The 21,134-nt window shown below is 41.8% G+C and overlaps 1 protein-coding gene across 2 annotated transcripts; it reads right to left on the bottom strand.

The window, feature by feature from the left end:
* Positions 1-3,022: 3,022 nt before the first annotated feature.
* Positions 3,023-20,954, bottom strand: CAPZA1 (capping actin protein of muscle Z-line subunit alpha 1). Of its 2 annotated transcripts, none has more exons than XM_053393499.1 (10): positions 20,844-20,954; positions 14,198-14,261; positions 12,629-12,680; positions 12,258-12,321; positions 10,651-10,857; positions 9,746-9,825; positions 8,755-8,833; positions 8,078-8,149; positions 6,574-6,636; positions 3,023-4,090 (listed from the first exon to the last, which is right to left on the bottom strand). In XM_053393499.1, exons 1-10 carry the CDS (start codon positions 20,880-20,882, stop codon positions 3,950-3,952), a joined length of 861 nt encoding a protein of 286 aa, XP_053249474.1. In that variant the 5' UTR covers positions 20,883-20,954; the 3' UTR covers positions 3,023-3,949. The 2 variants fall into 2 exon arrangements, with proteins under 2 accessions (XP_053249474.1, XP_053249475.1); XM_053393500.1 differs by lacking the exon at positions 3,023-4,090 and adding an exon at positions 5,051-5,774.
* Positions 20,955-21,134: the final 180 nt, after the last annotated feature.

The following is a 21,134-nucleotide window of genomic DNA, read 5'->3' as shown; positions in this document are numbered from 1 at the left end:
TATACAGAGAATTTCTGGTGGTTACCTATTGTGGAAATATTATCTCATTTACTTGTATGTATAAAAGGATTTGGAAACCCATCTGAGGTTTTCCAGCTCTGAACAAGCTTTGCTGTTTGCTTGTCAAGCTGTTACCTTTCTTGCCTGTAGCTTGAAATAAAATCTGATTCTGCCTGTTTGAAAGAAGCACTTCCTGGACTCTCATCATTGCTGGGACAAAGTGACTCAGCCATGTCTGAACCTCGGATGTGCTTTCACCCACATCATATGGTATGTTAACATTTACAGCAAGTAATAACTTGGGGGGGGGGGGTAACACACCATACTCCAGCATTCTAACAATTTCAATTAAATGTGATATTCCTCAGAGGCTCCTGAATCCAAAAGGCAAAATATAAATCTTTTAAGTAACTGACTAAAATACAGGGAAAATAGCCTAGCTTTAGCCCAGAAAACCTTAGAACACCAAGTAGCCCAAACCAAAGACAGTTACTTAAAGGCAGTCTTTAGCAATTTCATTCAAACTAAGTAGACATAATGAACTATGAAAAGCTGTGGCCAGATCATCATTTTCCAGTGAAGTCCCTTCATTTATCCCATGATTGGTAACAAGATGGTAGCTGGTTGAAAACAGGCATCAGAGAATAATAATTAATGCACATTTTTCATTACAGTTGGAAGTACTATTGTATCAATATTGGCATTGCTATTAATTTAGGCATGAAAGTTTGGGAATCGGGTGAACGTCAAGGTAGCCAGTTGCAGTCACCAGATTATTTGAGAAGGTAAAATGCCACGTTGAATTATGTGAAACATTTCTTCAAACTGAATAAAGGGGATGTTTAACCTAAGTGAGAATGGACAGGGTACATGAGCAAGTTGTAGCAATGACACTCCAGAGGTTTTAGATGAAACTGATTATATGGTTCCATTCCAATTTAGATTCCGGACTGATTTTGGTACGTATTGCTCTAGTGGATTATCTACACTGAGGGAAGGTTAGATAGGGGGAGCACGTGACCGTGTGTGTTGCTATATTCATAGGATGTCTATCTCCATTATCAGGAAAACATGGTGGCTTGGAAATGGGCTTGAGGATCTTGATCTAGAGTTGGGCCAAAGAGACAGGTTGCAGATTGTTAGTGGTACATTGCTCATTTCACTAACCAGCAGCTTCCCCAACAGAGCTGGTGCAGATGGCTTCCAATGAGTTGTTGGAAGAACCCAGGAGACTTCAACATTCACAGGGAGGCCAGCTTGAGACTTCATGGCCTCCGTCACAACCATGGGGTTGTCCCAAATTGTCAGCCAAATGCACAGAGTGAGGCATACCCTCAACTTGGTATTTGGTCAAAGTGGCATCACTGGTGAAGTCTGGGCTTATGGTAGCACATTTCCCTCAATCAGAAAGTTCAGTGTGTAGCCTTGAGCTGCCCTCAAATCCATCTGCCATTGGAGTTGAAGGTGGCCATATTTGGCTTGTGCAATAGCTGCAGCCTTGCCTGGATAGGATAACTTAACAGCAATAGTCCAGACATCAATCACCTCTAGATTATATCACTGCAATGCACTCTATGTGGGGCGCTTCTCAATGTCTACTCGGAAGCTGCAGCTGTTGTAGAATGCTCCAGAAAGACTGTAGGCGATGCCCTAGTAACAGCATATAATACCTGTGCTGAAATTGCTGCTGCATTGGTTGCCAATATGCTACCAGGCCAAGTTTATTGTCTTGCTATTGGCATATACTGTACTGGCCAGAATAAGTTGGGACCAGGTTAGTTCCAGGAATGCCTTACTTTGTATACCATTGCCTTGTCATTTTGATCTTTGGGAGCGTTGCAACTGAAGCAAGACCACCTCCATCTTCGTCATAATTGAAGCAAGACAAATGCCAGCTTGTTGCAGGCTTACAACATAATCATGTATTCGCACTGTTATCACACTGAAATGCAAACTTAAAAGAGGAACAGAGAAAGTGCAAACCGTAAGGGTGTGTGTGTGTAAATTAAAGGTTCAAGAGTGTGCAAGGGCATGACATTTAAAACAAGGGTATAAACAGGAAATACATAGCTAGTGGAAACTTCTGTCTTTGTGGTCAAGCTGGCAGTAAGACTATTTCGGGATGTCTCGAATGTGCAACCTATATGACTATAAAAACTGTTGTGTAAACAGATCAGGGTTCACCCTCTGATTAATTTCCTGATCACTGCTGTAACCTTTCCTGCTCAAGCAAGAAATAAAAGTTTTGCTTTTAGTTAATTCTTGGGTGTCACTCATCACAGTTAATGAGTAAAGGACTCGGCTGGGCAACTGACCTCAGGTGCGGTTTTCCCACATCAGGATACACATTCTTAGTATAGACTTCTGAGGTTAGTCTTATGTCTGCCAATATCAAAATTGTTAGTCTTGCACTTTTGAATGTGATTCCAATGAAAAACAGGCAGACACCACAGTATTGGTATTTAGGTGCCTGCTTAAAATGTACCTTTTCACCCAGGCTTTTCCCAGAGGGTCATCTTGCTATGTTGATATAGCCATCTGATCTACTGATTCTGATCTACTGATGCATTGTATTTTATTTTATACTGTTCACTGCCATGAACTATACAGGATTCCTGCTCCCCCTCCTGCAAGCAGTGATGAACAAAAATAAAGAAAAAAGAAGTTTCCAGAAATATACTATGTGGAATGACAGGGCCTAGATTTGTTTTTAGTGACCCAGTATATAAAAAATGGGATCTTTGTAGCAAGCTTGCTATAAAGATCCAGCAATAATGATTACCCCTGACAAATACTGCAATCAGAGAAAATGTGTTGGGAATAAAACAACAAAGGATGGTTGGCGATCTGGTATCAGAATTGGCATTCAGGACTAAATGGCCTTTGGTCCAATTTAGCAAACATTCTCATGTTAGGAACCAATTCCCAGTATCTCCAAAGTTTTTAAGGATTTAAAATCTCAACAAATAGTCAACCAAGCAGTGTTTTCTGAGCATGTCAAAAGACTGGTGACACGAAGAAATGCGTTGGTGCAAATCTTTTATTGACCATTTAGACACGTCCATTCATACATCTCTGGGACAAATGCAATGAACTTGCCACAAAGCATTAAAGCACAAGAAACCCAAAGTTCATTAAACATTTACAGTTTTTCATTTCTGTAATTTCTTCCTCCATCTAAACAAAACATCTCTGCAGCAATCAGACAAGTATTAAAAAAGGAAAATGGAGAACCCATCCTGTAAAAATGCAGATGTCTAAATTAACCGTACTTCCAGGAAAGAACAAAGAAAAAAGTAGTTCACTTGAAGAGAATGTGGCTCAAGTCTTTGGATTTAAAAAACAAAAACAACTCCTCCCAAAAAACACCTTTCCAGAGGACCTGGCCTTCTTGGGATTTCTGGGAGAAATCTTGTAAACAACCTGCAAACATGAAAAGCTAAGCCTAGAGGATATTGCTAGGTGGTGATTGGCAGTTTTTTTTTGGGGGGGGGGGAGGAACAGGTCATGACAAGTTGTATCTGGTGCAGTGCAGCACCTTAAAGCTGCCAGCAGTCCCATTAAGCTGAATACAATACCTGGACTGGTGGCAAGGAAACAATATTTCCAGCACTACCCAGCCTGCATTTCTAGTAGGACTTCCTCAGCAAAGAAGTTTACCAACCAATATAAGGATCGATCGTGCTGATCCCAAAGTGGCCAAATGAAGAAAGCCTACTAGGAAATGCATGATTACTTTTACAAAGGAAATTTATGTTTACATGGCAGGGAAACGGAACACAAGACAATGCTGTGTGTTGACAGTCCTCCATAAGGCTAGAAAACCTGTTAAGTCTGAAAGCCCTAGACAAGTGCCAACATACTAGAGAACCCACCTACTTGGCATAGGACCACCTTTGCTTTGCTTTCTTTGCATGCTAACATTGCCTACACCACCTCTGCTCTGTCCTTAAGCATTCTGCATTTCCTTGCCGATCTTGTAGCTGAGGATTTTGTTCCAGTCAATCTTGGTGCGGGTGACAGGCAGTTGGCGACGTAAGGCTTTGAACGTGGTATCTGACATTGTCTGATAATTTTCACTGATTGCTGTCTGTAAACAAGTTAGTGAACTAGAGGTTAGAGCTTGATGCTACATAAACAAGTTCCCTTAAGACTGGTTATCTCTTGACATGTTTTAGCTACCCCTTGGTACACTCAGCCAACATGGCCAAACAAATGGTAGAAGTACAGTCATACCTTGGAAGTCGAACAGAATCTGTTCCAGAAGTCTGTTCCACTTCCGAAATGTTCGACTTACAATACACAGCTTCTGATTGATACGAAGCTCCTGCAGCCAATTGGAAGCCGTGGAAGCTCCATTCTTTCGAAAGAACGTTCGAAAACCAGAACACTTACTTCCGGTTTTCAATTGTTCGGGAGCCGAAATGTTCAACTCCCAAGGCGTTCAGGAGCCGAAGTACGACTGTACAGTATAGCCTTTTTATGTCACCTCAATGCAAGCTTCTGAGTGAAGGCTTAAACATGAAATTAGTACACTGTACAGCAAAGAAAGAAACATTAGGACTCCTTTCTTTGGGGAAAGGCCACACTTCTTTAGTAGTGTATCTGCATACAGGTTTCAGGTTCAATCTCAAGCACTTCCAGGTAGGGCTGGGAAAGTATCCTGCCTGAAACCCTACCAGTAAGTATAGACAGTGCAGAGTTAGATGAACCAATGATTTGACTCTGTACAAGGCAGCTTCCTTTGTTCCTTTAAAAAGAACCCCACATGAAATGTATATTTTCAGGACCCACACTATTTCTTACAATGGTAATTTTTGTAATTGTAAATTTTAAAACTGTTTTTCATGTTGTAGTTTAAAGTGTTGCAATCCACCTGGGACCTTAAGGTGAGCTGCATGGTTAACAATGACAACCAAGAGCCAGACTAGTGGTAACAGAAGATCCATATGCTTAAATCCAGAATTGTTGCAATCATGTAGAAAAAAAAAGAATGGGAGTGATTGGATTTCAAAAGCAAGAAATAGCCCCTTCCTACACAACAGATCTGCTGCCACACCCTACTTAACACGGTCTAAAGACTGTCAATACTATTGCCACATACTGATCTGGACAGGGCTTCAACACTCTACTGTGTACTTGGAGCCACTCTTAATTCTGAATGACAAGTGTATTGTTTCCTCCAGTTCTGCTATGATACTTCCCCCTCTCCTCCTGCATATGGAACGCTAACTGCACCAGTGCAGCAACCTTTGAACATCATATATGAGATCACTGAAATTCCTATAGCTCACACTGCTCATGACTGCAGACCTGGGCACAAAGTCCACAGGTAGAAGTGTTGCTGCCCATTGTAACAGCTGAAAGCTGGCTCTCCAAATCTGTGTTTCTCTGCAAACCAGAGATAAGTAGCTTATAACTTTCCTGATCATGATATAAATACACTGACAACTGTATGATGTCCCTGGAAATTGTAGATGTATCCAGTAGACATGTAAGGTAAGTGTCTGAATTTGTACCACTATATATAGAGGGTGCGGTATAGTGCAAGCACTAGGGGCCAGATTTAGAAGCCTGGCAGGCTAGAGGTTCCCTGTGCCTTACCTACAGGCTTATGTTCTGGAAATATAGACATTTGCAATTACGAATTATTCTGAAATAACTTAACCAACATAGTCATGCCCTACTGTCTACTTCATTGGGGGTGGGGAGGGAGCCAGGTCAGAAACCAGGCCCCTAGTGTACATTACCATGATGGGGAAAGTATCCATTTCCTGGAGTTATGAGTCAAATAATTAAGAATGGGAATGGGGAAAAGAATTGTTGCTCATGAGTTTCTGTTCTCAAGTCTACTCTTTATAGTTCTATTCTATCGTTATATTCACTTTTAAATCCTGCCCCAGATCTTTCTTTATTAGGCAATTTGCATAATTATATAAACCCTGTAATTATGCTTGCAGTGGAGGCTGGTCCATTAGGACAATTGAGGCACTGTCCCACCAACTAACATTTCCTCCTTAGCCACCCCCCTCCCATCTTACAACCAGTCCAGGAGGTGATAGCAGCTGTTGGCTTCTTACCCCTCAGTCTCAGTGTTGCCTTTGCAGAACTTAGCAAGGAGGTGGATGGGGAGCAAAACTAAGATCAGTTGGCTCTGCCTGTCATTGTCTCTGGCTCCACCTCCTGTTGGCTTCTTTGCCTTCTGTCCTACCAGACCCCATGGGCACCAGCCACATGTATGACTGTATAGAGAAGAAAAACTACATTCCTTATCAGTTATGGTGCATCCAGTAACTAAATAAATACATAAATGGGGAGATAATACACAGATTATCATAGGGCATTGCATGAAGGGCCTTGAACGTGGGAAACTTGCTGAAGTTCGGCAGGTCCAGGCAGTGCCTGGACGACAGACTGCATGGGAATCCAATGAAAGCCGCTACTGAGTTCTATTACAGAACAAAGTTGGGATATAAATGCAATAACTGGATGCAGCTTAGAATATAAAATGTTCTTTCCGTAATCTAAAAGTGTTAATTTAAAACAAATATTGATAAAGAGCAATACTCTTACCTGGTACTCATTTTCTGCATGCTCAATGATTTTAATAAACTCCTTGGCTGTTTGGACATCATTCTATAAAGATGAACAGGCAACAATTAGCATATCAACACATGGTCAACATCTTAAAGTTCCATGGGGAACTCACATTCCCACCCAAGCTTTGGAGTGAACATGAGTACCACAGCTCCCAATCCCTCAAGATATAGTCAGTTATGAACATTATATTTTGATTATTTTTAAACAGATTACTGACTAATGGAATTGGTTAGTGTACCTGTTAGTGTTTTGAAAACCACTACAGTGAATGTTTTAAAATTCCTTTGCTACATAGTTAAAAAAATCAGCAAGTTTTAGGCAGAGACTGCTGTCCTTTGTCTTAAGAGATCAAACATGTGACCTGATCTCTCTCTCCACCTCCCCCAGCAATACACTGAAGATTAAAATTTTGGGAACAGGGAACGATGATATGTAATCTGGAACTAGATTCAGGTAGGTAGCTGTGTTGGTCTGACAAAGTCAAAATAAACAAAAAAATTGTCCAGTAGCACCTTAGAGACTAACTAAGTTTGTTCTGGGTATAAGCTTTCGTGTGCATGTACTTCAGAAACACTGAAACAGAAGCCACCAGACCATTATATCAGATCACCCATCTCCTACCACCCTTCTGAGAAAAACCCCACCCCACCCTCCCACTATATATAATGGTCTGGTGACTTCTGTTTCAGTGTATCTGAAGAAGGGTGCATGCACACGAAAGCTTATACCCAGAACAAACTTGGTCTCTAAGGTGCTGCTGGACATTTTTTTAATTTTTTTTTATGTATTTTGGAAATTATTGTGCAAATTGGACAAGTATGCGTCAGCACTGTTCCAATAAAAACATGGTTTCTTTGCAATTCTGGGATTGTGATAAAATATATTGAGAGAAAGTATGAATGTGGTACAGCATGTAGATAAAGCTGTTGTTCCTGACATTAAGCCTGGAGAAAGAATACTTCCTGAAGCCTGGAGTGTTTCTTACAAATGCCCTGCTGCCCACAAACACTCATCAGCAACTGCTTGGATATTTGAGTTTGGCCTGAGTGATAGAAACAGTCCCACTCCCAAGGTCACACAGTTCTCCCGATATCCATGTGTTAGGCATGAATATCTGCAGGGCCTATGCATGTAAATTTCTAAGGGAACTGAAAATGTCATCCTAAGAAAGCATACACATGTAGGCTCCCCCCTGCAGATGCCAGGGATGAGACCAGAGAAAGCAGCATAGTCCTGCAGCCCCTTAATGGCAGAGCTCCCTCAGAGAAACACCCCCTCAAGCATAGAGTGGTTTTGGACATATGAATTCATCTATAGAGCATGCCTTCCTGCATTGCTCCTTCTAAATAAGCAGTTCATGGTACTAGTTTTCTACTTGAGAATGGTACTCACTTCAGTAAAAGCCTTCCCTCTCCCCCCCCACCCCAGGTTTGAAAGTAAAATTATATGTAGTACAACAGAAACTTGCTGCACTCACCGACACTGCTACAGAATCCTGTATGTCTTTGTGACTCACCAGCTGCACATTACCATCTTCATAGTAATGCACCTAGATTAAAATAAAACCCATATTTTTAAGTAGTATTTAAGCCTCTAGCACTGCCTGGGGGACTATGTTGTGCTAAGTACTGTATAGGCAGAAGGGAAAGCTCCACCTCCCAACCCCAAAGCTAAACATCTCAACAGCAGTTTAGCCTCTTCTCATAATATGCATCATTTCCCAAAAGTCTTTTAAAAAATGATCCAACCAATATCTTTCTTTTTGAACAGCCATTGTATCATGAAGAATCACTATGGCCAACTAGACAAAGACTTTGCCGCCGATAAGCTTTTAAAAAGGCTCAGTTAGTCTCAATTTCAATTGTATTGTAGATAAAGCAGAATACAGGGCTTTGTTGCCTTAAACACCAAAGTGGGGCTGCATCATGCTCCAGCACATTTCATCTTGGCTATGCAAATCAGTGAGAGCCTTTTTATGCAGTCAGGCATGTTAACTTGTAGCTTCGAAAGTTCTACTCTGGGAAGGTACCAACCGACAAAGCACTAATTTCATCAATCTAGACTAAACCGAAAGGTTTTCTTTAAGCCAAGACATGTAGAAATTGCTGAAGGAAGCCTCATTGCATTTGCTGGCATTGCTTCTGTATAACTGACCTGGATCTTGAGCACTGCAACCACCTGAGCTGTAGGTGGTGTGATGGTAAACTTCCATTCTGACCTCCAGCGCCCATTCCTACACAGAAACAGATCAGACACTTGCAGTGACCAAATAGCTCCTTAGAGCAAAAGTGAACTGGACAAGTCCTCCCTCCACCATAGGTTTATTGAAGCAGGCTAATTGTTTACTAGTCTCACTTGTTCAGGCAGATTTGCTTGGAATTTATATAGCTGACAACTCCTATGCAGATGAACACTACTTCACAGCTGAACTCTATCCACATTCTGAAAGCAGAGCTTCCAGTGAACTACTGCTTTTTTTAATTGTAATGAAATAGGCAAAATTAAGTTATACAAAAGAGCACTAGGAGTGTGCTCTTAGTCCAAAACACAAATGATTTGCCTGTGGTAATTTATTCTGACAGTAGATTAAAGCAACAGTTAAGGCCTTTGGGCTTTGAAACAAGTAAGGCTACTGCCTCTCTTCTGATTCAGCTAAATTAGATATTAAATGCCTCCTTGTATTTCACATGCAGGTTGGTTTTTTAAAAAATTCTGAGTCCATAGATGGGACCTGATTATCAGGATCACAGGCGACAAAGAAAGCCTTTCATCATGTGCTTTGGTTTTGAGGAAAATCCTTCCTTTTAAGGTGAGACTTGCTCTGGGTGGAAATCCCCTATTAATGCCAATGGGTGATTTCACACAAGCGCAAATGCCAGCTTCAAAGGATGGAAGGGTTAAATCCCCCCTCTACACCTGCTACGATTAAGATTATCAGCCCCCACCTGATGTTATTTGCATTTTTAATGTCCACATAGTTTGGTCCAAAGAAGAACAGGTCTGCCCCTGAGGAATTTAAACTTCCAGAGAAGATGGTCCATTAAGTCACAGCAGATAGTTCCCTTTTTCAAGCCATGAAGGATAATATGGACCAGTGTGGATTAATTTGTGCTGAATAAAGATTATGTATCAGAGACATGCTTACCAGAAGTTTTTGGGCTGAAACTGGTGACTCTCAATGCAAGCAATGACTGTTGGCTGCCCATCTATTGTCTTACTGTAAACCTATTTCCAGAAGAGAAGCTTACATAAGAGAACACAAAAACTTCAAACTCACCTGGCTTTAGATATTATAGCAGCAGAGTGGGATACACTTTTCTGTAGGTTTATTCCAGGCATGGCCCACCACCATGAGCAGCAGACAAATTGCTACCCAATTGTCATCTCAATTTCAGTCAGATGACAATTGTAAAGCAAGAGTTATGCAAATGCTCCTGTCCATGTGCTGACAGACTTGTAAATAGTGCATCAATACCATGTAATAAACCCATGGAAAAACAGTTCCCATGCAACAGCTGTAACATCCAAAGGGCACCCAATTTCTTGGTAAAACCAGTTCTAAAGAGCATCAGGCTGACACACAACAGCCTGCTTTCCTGACTAATGCTGTGTTACTTGGGTGCCAATTTGTTATCCTATACTCCCTTTTTGCCTGCATATCCAAATGGATTTCTCTTCCATTTTGTTTAAATGTCAAACATACACTGTATGTCATTTAAGCACAGCACCATTTTACACTTGTCCTTCTGTCAAGGGGGAAAGGGAGGGAATATTTTGGTTCCATTTTGTAGCCAGAATAGGGAAGATGCTGGAGTTGGTTGAAGCCTATAAAATACATTTCAAGGTTATTTAATTCAGCTTTCATATTTCTAGGCCATGTGTAAGTAGCACACACACTTTTTAAACCTCCCATTGCAACACAGAAAAAGCAAAGTGCTACTATTGTTAGCTAACGACATCTATGTCACTGGTAGAGTCAACTTTTTCTGTACTTTACATTAGTCAACATAAGAACAATGAGTCACCAGAGAAGAACATTGGATACTTAACAGTACAGAAGCCATGTGGATAGTGATCTTTCACATAGGCCCTTAGTGCACCATCACAGGCATCCCTCCAGGTCTTCAGCGCTGCATCTGTGTCCTCTGGCTGGGGATCACTTGCTTCTTTCCTTAAATGATCAAATTTAAAGGAAAGCTTGTTCCTTGGGTCTAGAAATCGACCATTACCAAGATCACCATGTTCCGTAATTAAAACCTTAAAAAGAAAAAAAACACCATTATAGTTAGAACACTAGCAAGCCATTGTGAGTGCACCTTCCTACAGGCTTCCTTGGCTCTTGTTTCAGGTACAGTGGTATCTCGGATTACGAACTTAATCCGTTCCGGAAGTCCATTCTTAAACCGAAATCGTTCTTAAACCGAGGCACACTTTCCCTAACGAGGCCTCCCACCACCGGTGCCCTTCCACCGTTTGGATTCCTTTCTTTCTGGTTTTGCAAAGTTCGTAAACAGGGCTGTTCTTAAACCGAGGTACCACTGTACATTAAAAAAAAAAAGATAGATCCTTCTCTGTTTGCAGGAGGGACCCTTGAGAAACATTAAGTAACCCAATTCTGAAAGGGACAAGTTAAGGAAAGGCAGAAGCACAAAACTGGATCATATCAGTGGCTAATGTGTAACCCTGCACCACCACTAGCTTCCTGGAAAGGTGGAAAACCCCTATGAGGCAAGCATCTTCCTCAAGGAAGAGACTACTCAACAGCTTTGCTGAACAGGAAGCCTTATATCTCTTTTCAAACTCAACATTAATTAGTATATTCTCCATAAAACTTGGTAAGCCCTCCCCCTCCCATCATTGTCACCCCACCTCAATGCCCTTGACAAAGCATTTTCTCCCTTTGCTCCAGCTGCCCTCTTCTTGCTTCACTACCTTGCTGGTATCATCTCTCAAGTCCACCTTCGGACCTGAAGTGCTTTTGAGGCTGTGCTGGATACCTACAGTTTGTTCAAGATGATACTGCCTTAAAGGCATTAAAGCCAGCCATGCTTAGTTGCTGCTTGACGATTCAGTCCTCTGGGGGAGTAAAGAAATAGCAAGAGGTATGGCGGGGGGGGGGAGGGAACATATGGTTGAAGCACATTTAAGGAAAGCTTGTGCACATGATGAATCACCTGCTTGCTTTCCCCAACATGTAGCCAGAAGTCACATTCCCCTTAGCTAGGGTGCAGTCTTGTCTTCACCCTATTCCACCCATCCTGAGACTATAGAGCTTCCTGTTCCTGCAGGGGGAGTTGGAGGAGGTTTTGGGCAATAAGCAGTGAAGCCAGCCATAATCTCTCCAGCTTCTCACCAAATTCAATACTTTAAATCAGTACTGCGCCACATTTTAAAACAGTACTACATTTTTTATATTGCTTTAAAATGCAGGCATGCTCAAAATTCTCTCCTTCACCAAACACATGATGTCCAGTGCCAATGTATGCAACCTGAATGACACCCCAAGATCTCTAACCGTTAATCATTCCCACAAGAACAAGCATTTTGCGAGCATAAAGGGGATGGGGGAGACCAGGCACAGAAGAGGTCTTAATATCTAGTTACACATGAAGTTCAATATGCAAACACCATGGAGAATCGAAAGGAGAATAATTTACCTGATCATCATATCCTTCTATCTTCACAGGAGTGAACTGATCCATGTTGTACTGGGCAAATGCACTGTAAGAGACAGAAAACAAGTAAGAAAATATTAGATCCTGACTCTGCAGAAAGAAAACACACATAGCCCTACTGTGTTCAAACATATTTGCAAATTATGGCCCTCTATTAATATTTCACCACTGCAGAAAGCATACAATTTCTATAGTTGGCAGGTTTATATTGAACAAACTCCCATCAGTATTGAAAACAATTATATACAACAATCCCTCCATCCTTCCTATTTCAAGCTTTACTGAAGTGGTTTATGAACAAATTGCATAGCTTGAGCTAACACAGATCCTAACATAAAATAAGGAGTACTTACTGTGCTGCCCCTTCCCTAAGAAGATTGTCATTGTTAAGCAGCAACCGGACATCTAAAAAAGAAGAAGAAAACATTCATACAGATGAGCAACAATTGCACTGCTTCAATATAATGTTTACTAGCACACAGATAAATGTTTGAACAACAAATTGTTTGGATTGGATACCAAAAAATTTGTTCACAAAAAATAGTTCTCATTTTTTAGGAATGTGAGAGCTTTTAGCAGAAAAATAAAGAAAGTGTGTTGCATTTAGAATATCTTCCGATATACTAAGTACTTCTGAAAGGTATTTCCTTTTGAGGCAGTATTTTTCTTAGTACAGTATATGTCAAAGAATTAGGTTTCAAAGAGTTAAAGAATTATTCAGACTGGAGTGGAGGGAAATCAATTATACGCCCATTTTTAGATGGTGCCTAAGCATATAGCTGACTACGTGGGTGGGAATCAGAACCCCCCCTTTATTTCTTAAACAAAAACCAGGCTAAAATTCTCTACTAGAGTGATAAAAGGTAAAGGTAAAGGGACTCCTGACCATTAGGTCCAGTCGTGACCAACTCTGGGGTTGCGGAGCTAATCTCGCTTTATTGGCCGAGGGAGCCGGCGTACAGCTTCTGGGTCATGTGGCCAGCATGACTAACCCGCTTCTGGAGAACCAGAGCAGCGCACGGAAACACCATTTACCTTCCTGCCGCAGCGGTACCTATTTATCTACTTGCACTTTGATGTGCTTTCGAACTACTAGGTTGGCAGGAGCAGGGACCGAGCAACGGGAGCTCACCCCGTTGCAGAGATTCGAACCACCGACCTTCTGATCAGAAAGTCCTAGGCTCTGTGGTTTAACCCACAGCACCACCTGCATCCCTGGATATCAAAAAGAAGCACACTGGAGGACAGATACCCTTTGTGTGTGAAATTTTGCATTTCCATGAATGGCTCCAGAGAAGACCAATAATCTTGAATGTTACTACGGAGGCAGTTGACAAAAATACAAGTGCTACTTGGACAGTTCAAGCACGGCTCCTGAACACCTTTTCTTTATGAACTACTGGAGGTAACTTTATGTTGTGAACTGCCCTGAGATCTACGGATGAAGTGCGGTATACAAATTTAATAAATAATAAGCAACAACAACTGAAGTTCCCACTTTACATGTATATTGGCACCATAAAAGCATTCATGTTCACTCAGCAGGAAGCAGCATATGTAGTTTTATCTTCCTTCCCAGCTACTTGAACCAGGCAGCAGCATAGCAGCTATTTGTTTGCATAGCCCCAATTGCCCTGTCACACAAAAAAATAAGATGTTGGGGAAAGGCCTACGTATATAAAATGCAAGACCACCAAAAGCCAAGACACTCACAAGCAATCTGCAATTTTTGGTACAGAAGACATTTTAAAAGCGAGTTATTTATTAAAAACACCAAATTCCCTATTTTTGAATGACAGTAACCCCAACAGCAAGAACTTTGGTCTTAAATAGTTCAGTATCGCCTCATAAGCATTCAGTGATTATTTTGTTAACTAATAAAATGGAGAACTTATATGAATCATTTCGGTTTTTTAACTTACCATTAAACACTTCATTGAATTCCCCAGGAGGTGCATGAGTGATGAATTTTGCAGCTATACGCACCTGCAAATAAATCAGATGGGCTTCAGTCTGTGCTCTTAAACAGATATTTAGCAGTGGCCGCAGTTGAAGCCACACAACATGCATGGTTGCAACAGGTGCAGCCACAGCAGTGTCATATTGCAATCCAGTTAACAGTGCAAACTGATGCCCTTGAAAGTCCCTGGTTATCCTATTTGATAAACCCCGAACTAATTAGTTATGTTCCTCTTTTGGGGGTGGGCAACAGCAAACTGCAACATGCATAAAACGGGCCACTGAAAGACTGTTAAATCACAGGGGACAATCAAAGTTAGAGCTTCTGTACCTTTCCCAGTCATGTATACAAGGTTCAGATTTTCCATTTTATGCAGGATTATGATGTTGAAACTTCCTCATCAACACAACTGCTACAGGTATAGATACCCTAAAGAAGAGAGATTGTCCCTTCTGGTATTAAAACAAATTTATTATGATCTGTTGTCATGTCCTCTCTTCCATATAAAGATACACAATGTAAAAATTTAACATCCCCAAAATTTGTGATCGAGATCCTAAGGTCCACGTTATATATCAACAGGCCTAGTTTTCACATCAAATGAACATCCAAGTAAATCGAGTCAAATGGCACTCAAAGTGAAAAAAATATTTTCAAGTAATAGTTCTTTTACTATTGATCATAAGATGACAGACTTTGGCAGAAGTAATAATAATACTCTCCTGTTGACTTCAGGAATATCTGCAGTTCTGTCAGACTGCCTCAAAGGTTTTTTTTTAAAAAAATGGGATTCAGACATCTATGTGCTTACTACATATCTCCCAGTCACCAGTTGCCTGTGATGCAATTCATTTGCTGAGGATGCCTGGTTAGGAAAGCAAATGCTCCAGGTCAGCATTAAATCAGAACAGTTATGAGGTGACTGAGGGACTTCAAATTCCTCCTAAAGTACAAAGGATACCAATCTATCTAAAGAGATATTAGGGATACCTAGATTAGAAATGAGTACAAGGGATTGAGATTGATATAGGATGAGTTTCATGTTTTCTAGGCTAGAAAAAGATGGTTGAATAAAAACTTCATTGAAAGCAATACATATACATAAAGCAACAAAACTTTCTCTGAGGGAAGCAAACATGGGATTACAGCCATAGATATTAAAGCCCACTTCATATACAGGCGGTGACCATTTTAGGCAGGTCCAACTGATATGCGATTGTGATGAGCAGGTCCTTTTGGACCCAGAAGACAGTGGAACGGGGTGTGGCGTGCTTATACATGCTCCACCGACATGCATGGAGGCTGGGAACAGAACCCCTGCATGAAATGATTACTGTAGGCTTCCTCAAATTCGGCCCCCCATATGTTTTTGGCCTACAATTCCCATGATCCCTGGCTAGCAGAACCAGTGGTCAGGGATGATGGGAATTGTAGTCTCAAAACATCTGGAGGGCCGAGTTTGAAGAAGCCTGGGTTACTGCCTGTATTCAATTGTCCTACACTGGTGAACAAGCTGATCTATGCGAGTTTCCCAAGTGGCATTTGCTCAGCAAAAATACACTCCCACCATCACACAAAGCTACTATCTATATGCTTTTTCCAAATTTTAACGCATGTCAGAGGGGGGAAAAAACACATGACGTGGATCCAAGGCAGATTTAATTGTATTTAAACATTGGCATGCCTAGTTAGATGATAAAAACAAGCTTTGTTGTTGTTGGCATTCGTCTGTCTCAAGAGAGAATGGTGTGTGCCTCCGGGAGTGAAGTCAAACCACTGTGTTACCAGCAGTGAAGTGACCTCCTGAGGGTGCAAGCCAGGGCAATGTGTATGGAGGTCCTGGGCTGCTCAGATGACAAGACACCCCCCCTCGCTGATGTGGTCCAAAGGAAAGCAAAACGATACATTTGGCACCAGCTTAGCTGTACAAGGTGCCATACAACCGACTCCATTCTGGATTTGTGGATGGTTTACCCCTTAGCATTTTCTTCTCCCAAAGATATCCCTCAAGGCAGCAGAGGTTTAGGCTCAGAGTACAGTGGAACTTGAGTTTTCGAGCATCTCGGAAGCCGAACGATTCGAAACCCGAATGCTGAAAACCCAGAAGTGAATGCTTCCATTTTCAAACGAGCCTCGGAAGTCAAACGGCTTACGAAGCCTGTTTCTCCATTTTCTCAATGGAATTTGCTGACCGCCCATTGCATCTCAGTTGTTGAACATTTCGGAAGTCGAATGGTCTTCCGGAACGGATTACGTTTGACAACCGATGTACCACTGTATTTCTTCTCCTATGGCTACCTTCCCAGGTAGGCAAGCCTCATCTGCCCCTCATTTCCCTTTACAACATGTGCAGAAACTACCTTCTTGACCACAAGACCCGCCATTTGCTCATTCCACCAGAGCTTGTCTTTGCATGTAGGGGAAGTCCATGTAGGGTTTGAAACTCATCAGTCACCCTCACCTGGTTTAGCCAGCCATTTGAAGCTGTTTCCTGGAGTGTGGCCGCTGTCTCATGCTGACAGCTTCTAGGTGAAAGCTGAGTGCAGGGCTGGGACCAAAGGTGGACAGACTACCCCAGAAGGAGCACAACGTGTCCCCCACTACAGGTACTTCCCCTCTCCCAACCCCCCATGTAAGCATCATTGGACCTGAAACAGATGCACAATTGTACTGTCATGATTCTAAGAGCACCGCACAAGTTGGCCTTATACATACTGCAGCACCATATTACCTAAAAGAAACCTGCTCCAATCCTCCTTCCCCCCCCAAACGCCACCCACATAGATGTAGCCCTGAGAGGCACATAGCTGGGAACAAAGCCTCCTCTGCCTTTTGGTGTATGTAACAGAACTAGAACACTGTGTCTATCATATCATAATGCCAAGGAAGAAAAGGGACTGCTATATTTTGATTCTGAAACATGAATCTGTATAAAAGAAGAATAAGGAATGGAGTATATCCTCCCACCACTCCCAAGCTGCCACCGCTGTTAACTGGGGGGCTGGGCATTAATAATTCCCTGGTGAAAATTACTGAAAAGCAACGTCTAGAAATAAGTTTACCCTGTAATTTCCCCCAAGACTTTCCAAAGCATTGCCCTAGATGGCTCCTTCAAACTATAGCATGTGCTTTTATTAGAAAGTGCATCTGTAAGCAGTAAGCATGACGCTCTGGTTGCATTAAAGCACTCCTACAAATACTGTGCTCAAAGAACATATTACTTTGTCTAACAAGCACCAGGATTCATTTCAATGGAGAGTATCGGATCCATTTCCCCTCATTTGACCATCTTCACCTACAATTATCTCTCGGGGTACCCAAAAAATAATAAGCAGTCAAAATGAGAAACTGAAAGCAAGGGGGGGGGAAATACAACCCTTTTGCGGTCTTTTATAATCCAACTAATAGCAATTTATTAAAACACAAATCTATTGTGGACACAGTCCTATCAAATTCATCACAGGTACTAAAACTTTTTTTGACTGTTTTCAGATTTCAGATCCAAACTCAACTAATCAAAAAGTGTGTGTTCATCAGTGTGCTGAAATCTATTTTCATTTCCATTCTCTCTGACAAGATACCTATATCAAGTTATGAATGTGTCCAAGCAGCAAGGGAAAAACAAACATATACATTAAATCACACAGCCTTATATTATTTCTTTAGAAAAATAAAGGCATAGCAGCTATGGCTAAGCTAAAAAATAATGCATTTGCCTTTGTTAAACTGAGCAAAGTTCTAGTTATTTGGTGTGGTAAGGACTATTTTCAAGCTTATCAACAACCTGCAATTTTGACTTCTGTTTTCTTAGTGTACTAATGCAGACAGGTCCCCATCTGCTTCAATTTCACATGAAAACAAAGCTGGAAGAAATTGATTTCCCTTCTCTGGAGCAGAAAATGCACCAAAATAAAGGTTACTGTATTTGGGTTGTCATGGGTACATGCAGACTCTACATATTCAGACAGACTGCAGTCAAATATTGTGACTACAGTAATTCTAGCCTTTGCTGAATTAGCAATTCATTGCCACGTCCTACAGCAATCTTACTAAATTTAAAGCTGAAATTCCCAATACATAACCTGCAGGTTTTAAACTATGCAATGTATCCAAATCAACACTTCCTTGTAATTTCTTACTATACAGATTCTAGGTTTCATGGTGCCCTCAGCCCAATTTTTTTTGCATCTCTTTACTATGTGAATAAGAGACGTGGGTGGCGCTGTGGTCTAAACCACAGAGCCTAGGGCTTGCCGATCAGAAGGTCGGCGGTTTGAATCACCGCAACAGGGTGAGCTCCCGTTCCTCAGTCCCTGCTCCGGCTAACCTAGCAGTTCAAAAGCACGTCAAAGTGCAAGTAGATAAATAGGTACCGCTCCGGCGGGAAGGTAAACAGCGTTTCTGTGCACTGCTCTGGTTCGCGAGAAGTGGCTTAGTCATGTTGGCCACATGACCCGGAAGCTGTACGCCGGCTCCCTCGGCCAGTAAAGCGAGATTAGTACCGCAACCCCAGAGTCGTCCACAACTGGACCTATAAGGGTCCCTTTACCTTACTATCCGAATACCGTAATTTTGCATAAAGAACTCTTTGCTGTGCACTTTGTGAACTGTTTTCACTCAGATTTAAATTAAGTACTATAAACTGAAAGGAATAGCGTTTGGACAGTGGAGAAATTAGCAGAACTCAATAAGTCATTAAGTGCCAAGACTGGGCCTACAGTATAAAAACAAGGTCTCATTTGCTGCTGTTCAGCTTTCTGTGTCATCTGCCATAGTAGCCAAAATAAGCTAAAGTAAGCAAAAATGCAACTTCTGCAGATTAGCAGCAATCACTGAATGGAGTGGATGTCTGTTTCCCTATCTTTCTGGCTAGCTTTAAGATGCTTGCCCATGACCAGAGAAGAGCTACAAAAATATGTGCATACTTACACGATTTGCTTATGTGCAACTGGAAAGAAGGGACAAGAAACTGCCTAGTTACCATATTCAATCTCAGACAAGTATTCACACACCTTGTTTCTCATATCCTGCTGTCAAGATGTCATAATCATGGATATTCCACCCCCCTCAAATTTGAACACTATAGGATAAAGCTCCAGGAGCAAAAGAGTCCATCAAATCTATCTGTAAAGCGATCAGCATTTTGCATTTCCACTTCCTTGCAAGTGACTTAGTTAGAAGAAAACTGATTAGAAACAGAAAGGTAGGTATATGCCCTGTATTAGCTGCAGTAGTCTGTACGGTATGCGCTCTCACACACATACACCCATCCCATTCTTTACCTGGCATGGTTCTCTCAGCTATGTTGCAGATCAAACAAGCATTTGCTTCCAAGTCACTAGCTAAACACTTGGGTGGAAAGCAAATAAGATTACCTTTATTAGAACACTAGAAGGTTTGATGATTGTATTTCCTCAGAAAGTGTCTAGGAGCCACAGGTAAGGCGAAAAAACTAACGTAACTACACTGAACTGTATGACACTGTTCCTGTCACTCAACTGCTTCCACCTCCTGCCTCTAGCACAGGACAATTATTTCCTTACACTTTTATAATTCATGTATAACCACACCTACTATTATTTGATCAAACAAATTCCATAGCCTGGATGTAGCACTCCTTTGTATTCCTTCCCATGCGAGAGGTGCTCTGATGGCATAGCAGAAATGCAAAAGAAAAAATTCCCTGGGTCAAAAGCATATTCAATTAAAGATCAAGAGACATGTTTGTAGACTGGACAGGCAATAGGATAGCTGAAAGTGATTGAGAAATATAGCTTCCTATATGGCACACACATTTCTTCTGCCCCAATGCCGACCCTGGCAAATTGCTTTGAAACGTGTAAAACCTGTTTCTCCAGGATCAACAATGAAATTTATACATAGGAGATAACAATCCTTTCAAACTGCTCCTCAGCTCTCCACAAAAATCGCTTACCTGTGATCCTGAGAGAACAAAATGAGTACTGTGGGTTCAATACTACATTTCTTAGCAAGGAATGTTATTTTGTTAGGCTAACAATGTTGGGATTTCTCCTACACTGGGGAATTCCTTCAAGGGACACTGCAACAGCTGAAGCGCAAAATAACGTTCATAAGGGTTGTCACTTCACAGGAACAGCACAATCCCCGCCACAGGTTGTCGTGACAATAAAACAGTCAAGATTAAGATGTAGTAAATAAATACCGGACCGGTAAAACAAATAAACCGGTAACTAACTATCAGGCGATCAGAGCGGCATCGTAGATGAGCGTATGCATTTTCCCATAAAGCAAAGGAAGATGTCAATAAAACGGGAAATCGGGGACAGCCTGTCATACAATTTAGTCCCCCATCAGTCGAAAGAGGCACTGGCGAATGTTCTTGCAGTTGAACTTATTAAAAGAGACACGGCAGGTGGGGGGGGGGAAAGCAGAGAAAACGAGTCTCTCGAAATCGAGGAAGTAAAAGGAACCTTCAGCTCACGAGGCTTCACACTTTCAGGAGCCTTAGAAACACCAGCAAGAAGAACCGAGAAGGAGGATACCGCTTCGCTATGTGCACAAAATAATCGTTTTGTGCCCGAAGAACACAGAAACAGCCCTCTGCTCTTCCCCGGACAACTTATTACCTTCTCTTCATCCGACACCCGATCCTCAAAGTCCGCCATTTTGGGTTCTCTAAACCCAGCCCCACCTGTCAGCCCAGCGCAAAGCGCGCTGGGAATGGGGGCGTGGCTGGAGGCGAGGCACCACCCAGCCCACATGTCAATGGTGAGCGATGCGCTTCTTTGCTTTTCAGGGGATCTTATTGAAGCGGACAGGCGCCATCTTAGGTTCGGGCAAGCCTGCCCTTTCAAGTCAAAGCAATGCAACTAGGCGGCCGCTACTCGCTGTGTAGAGCTGAGTGACGTTTACGCTCG

This window comes from Podarcis raffonei, chromosome 6 (genome assembly GCF_027172205.1).
Source record: "Podarcis raffonei isolate rPodRaf1 chromosome 6, rPodRaf1.pri, whole genome shotgun sequence".
Classification (NCBI taxonomy): Eukaryota; Metazoa; Chordata; class Lepidosauria; order Squamata; family Lacertidae; genus Podarcis; species Podarcis raffonei.
The sequence above is the reverse complement of the archived record's forward strand: the minus strand, read 5'-3'. Positions and strand labels throughout refer to the sequence as shown.

Coding starts and splice junctions, on each gene's coding strand:
- CAPZA1 (XM_053393499.1), bottom strand. CDS start 20,882: ATGGCGGACTTTGAGGATCGGGTGTCGGATGAAGAGAAG. Junction 14,262..20,843: donor GGGTGTCGGATGAAGAGAAG/GTAATAAGTTGT, acceptor ATTTATTTGCAG/GTGCGTATAGCTGCAAAATT. Junction 8,150..8,754: donor TTGCAGTGCTCAAGATCCAG/GTCAGTTATACA, acceptor ATTTTAATCTAG/GTGCATTACTATGAAGATGG.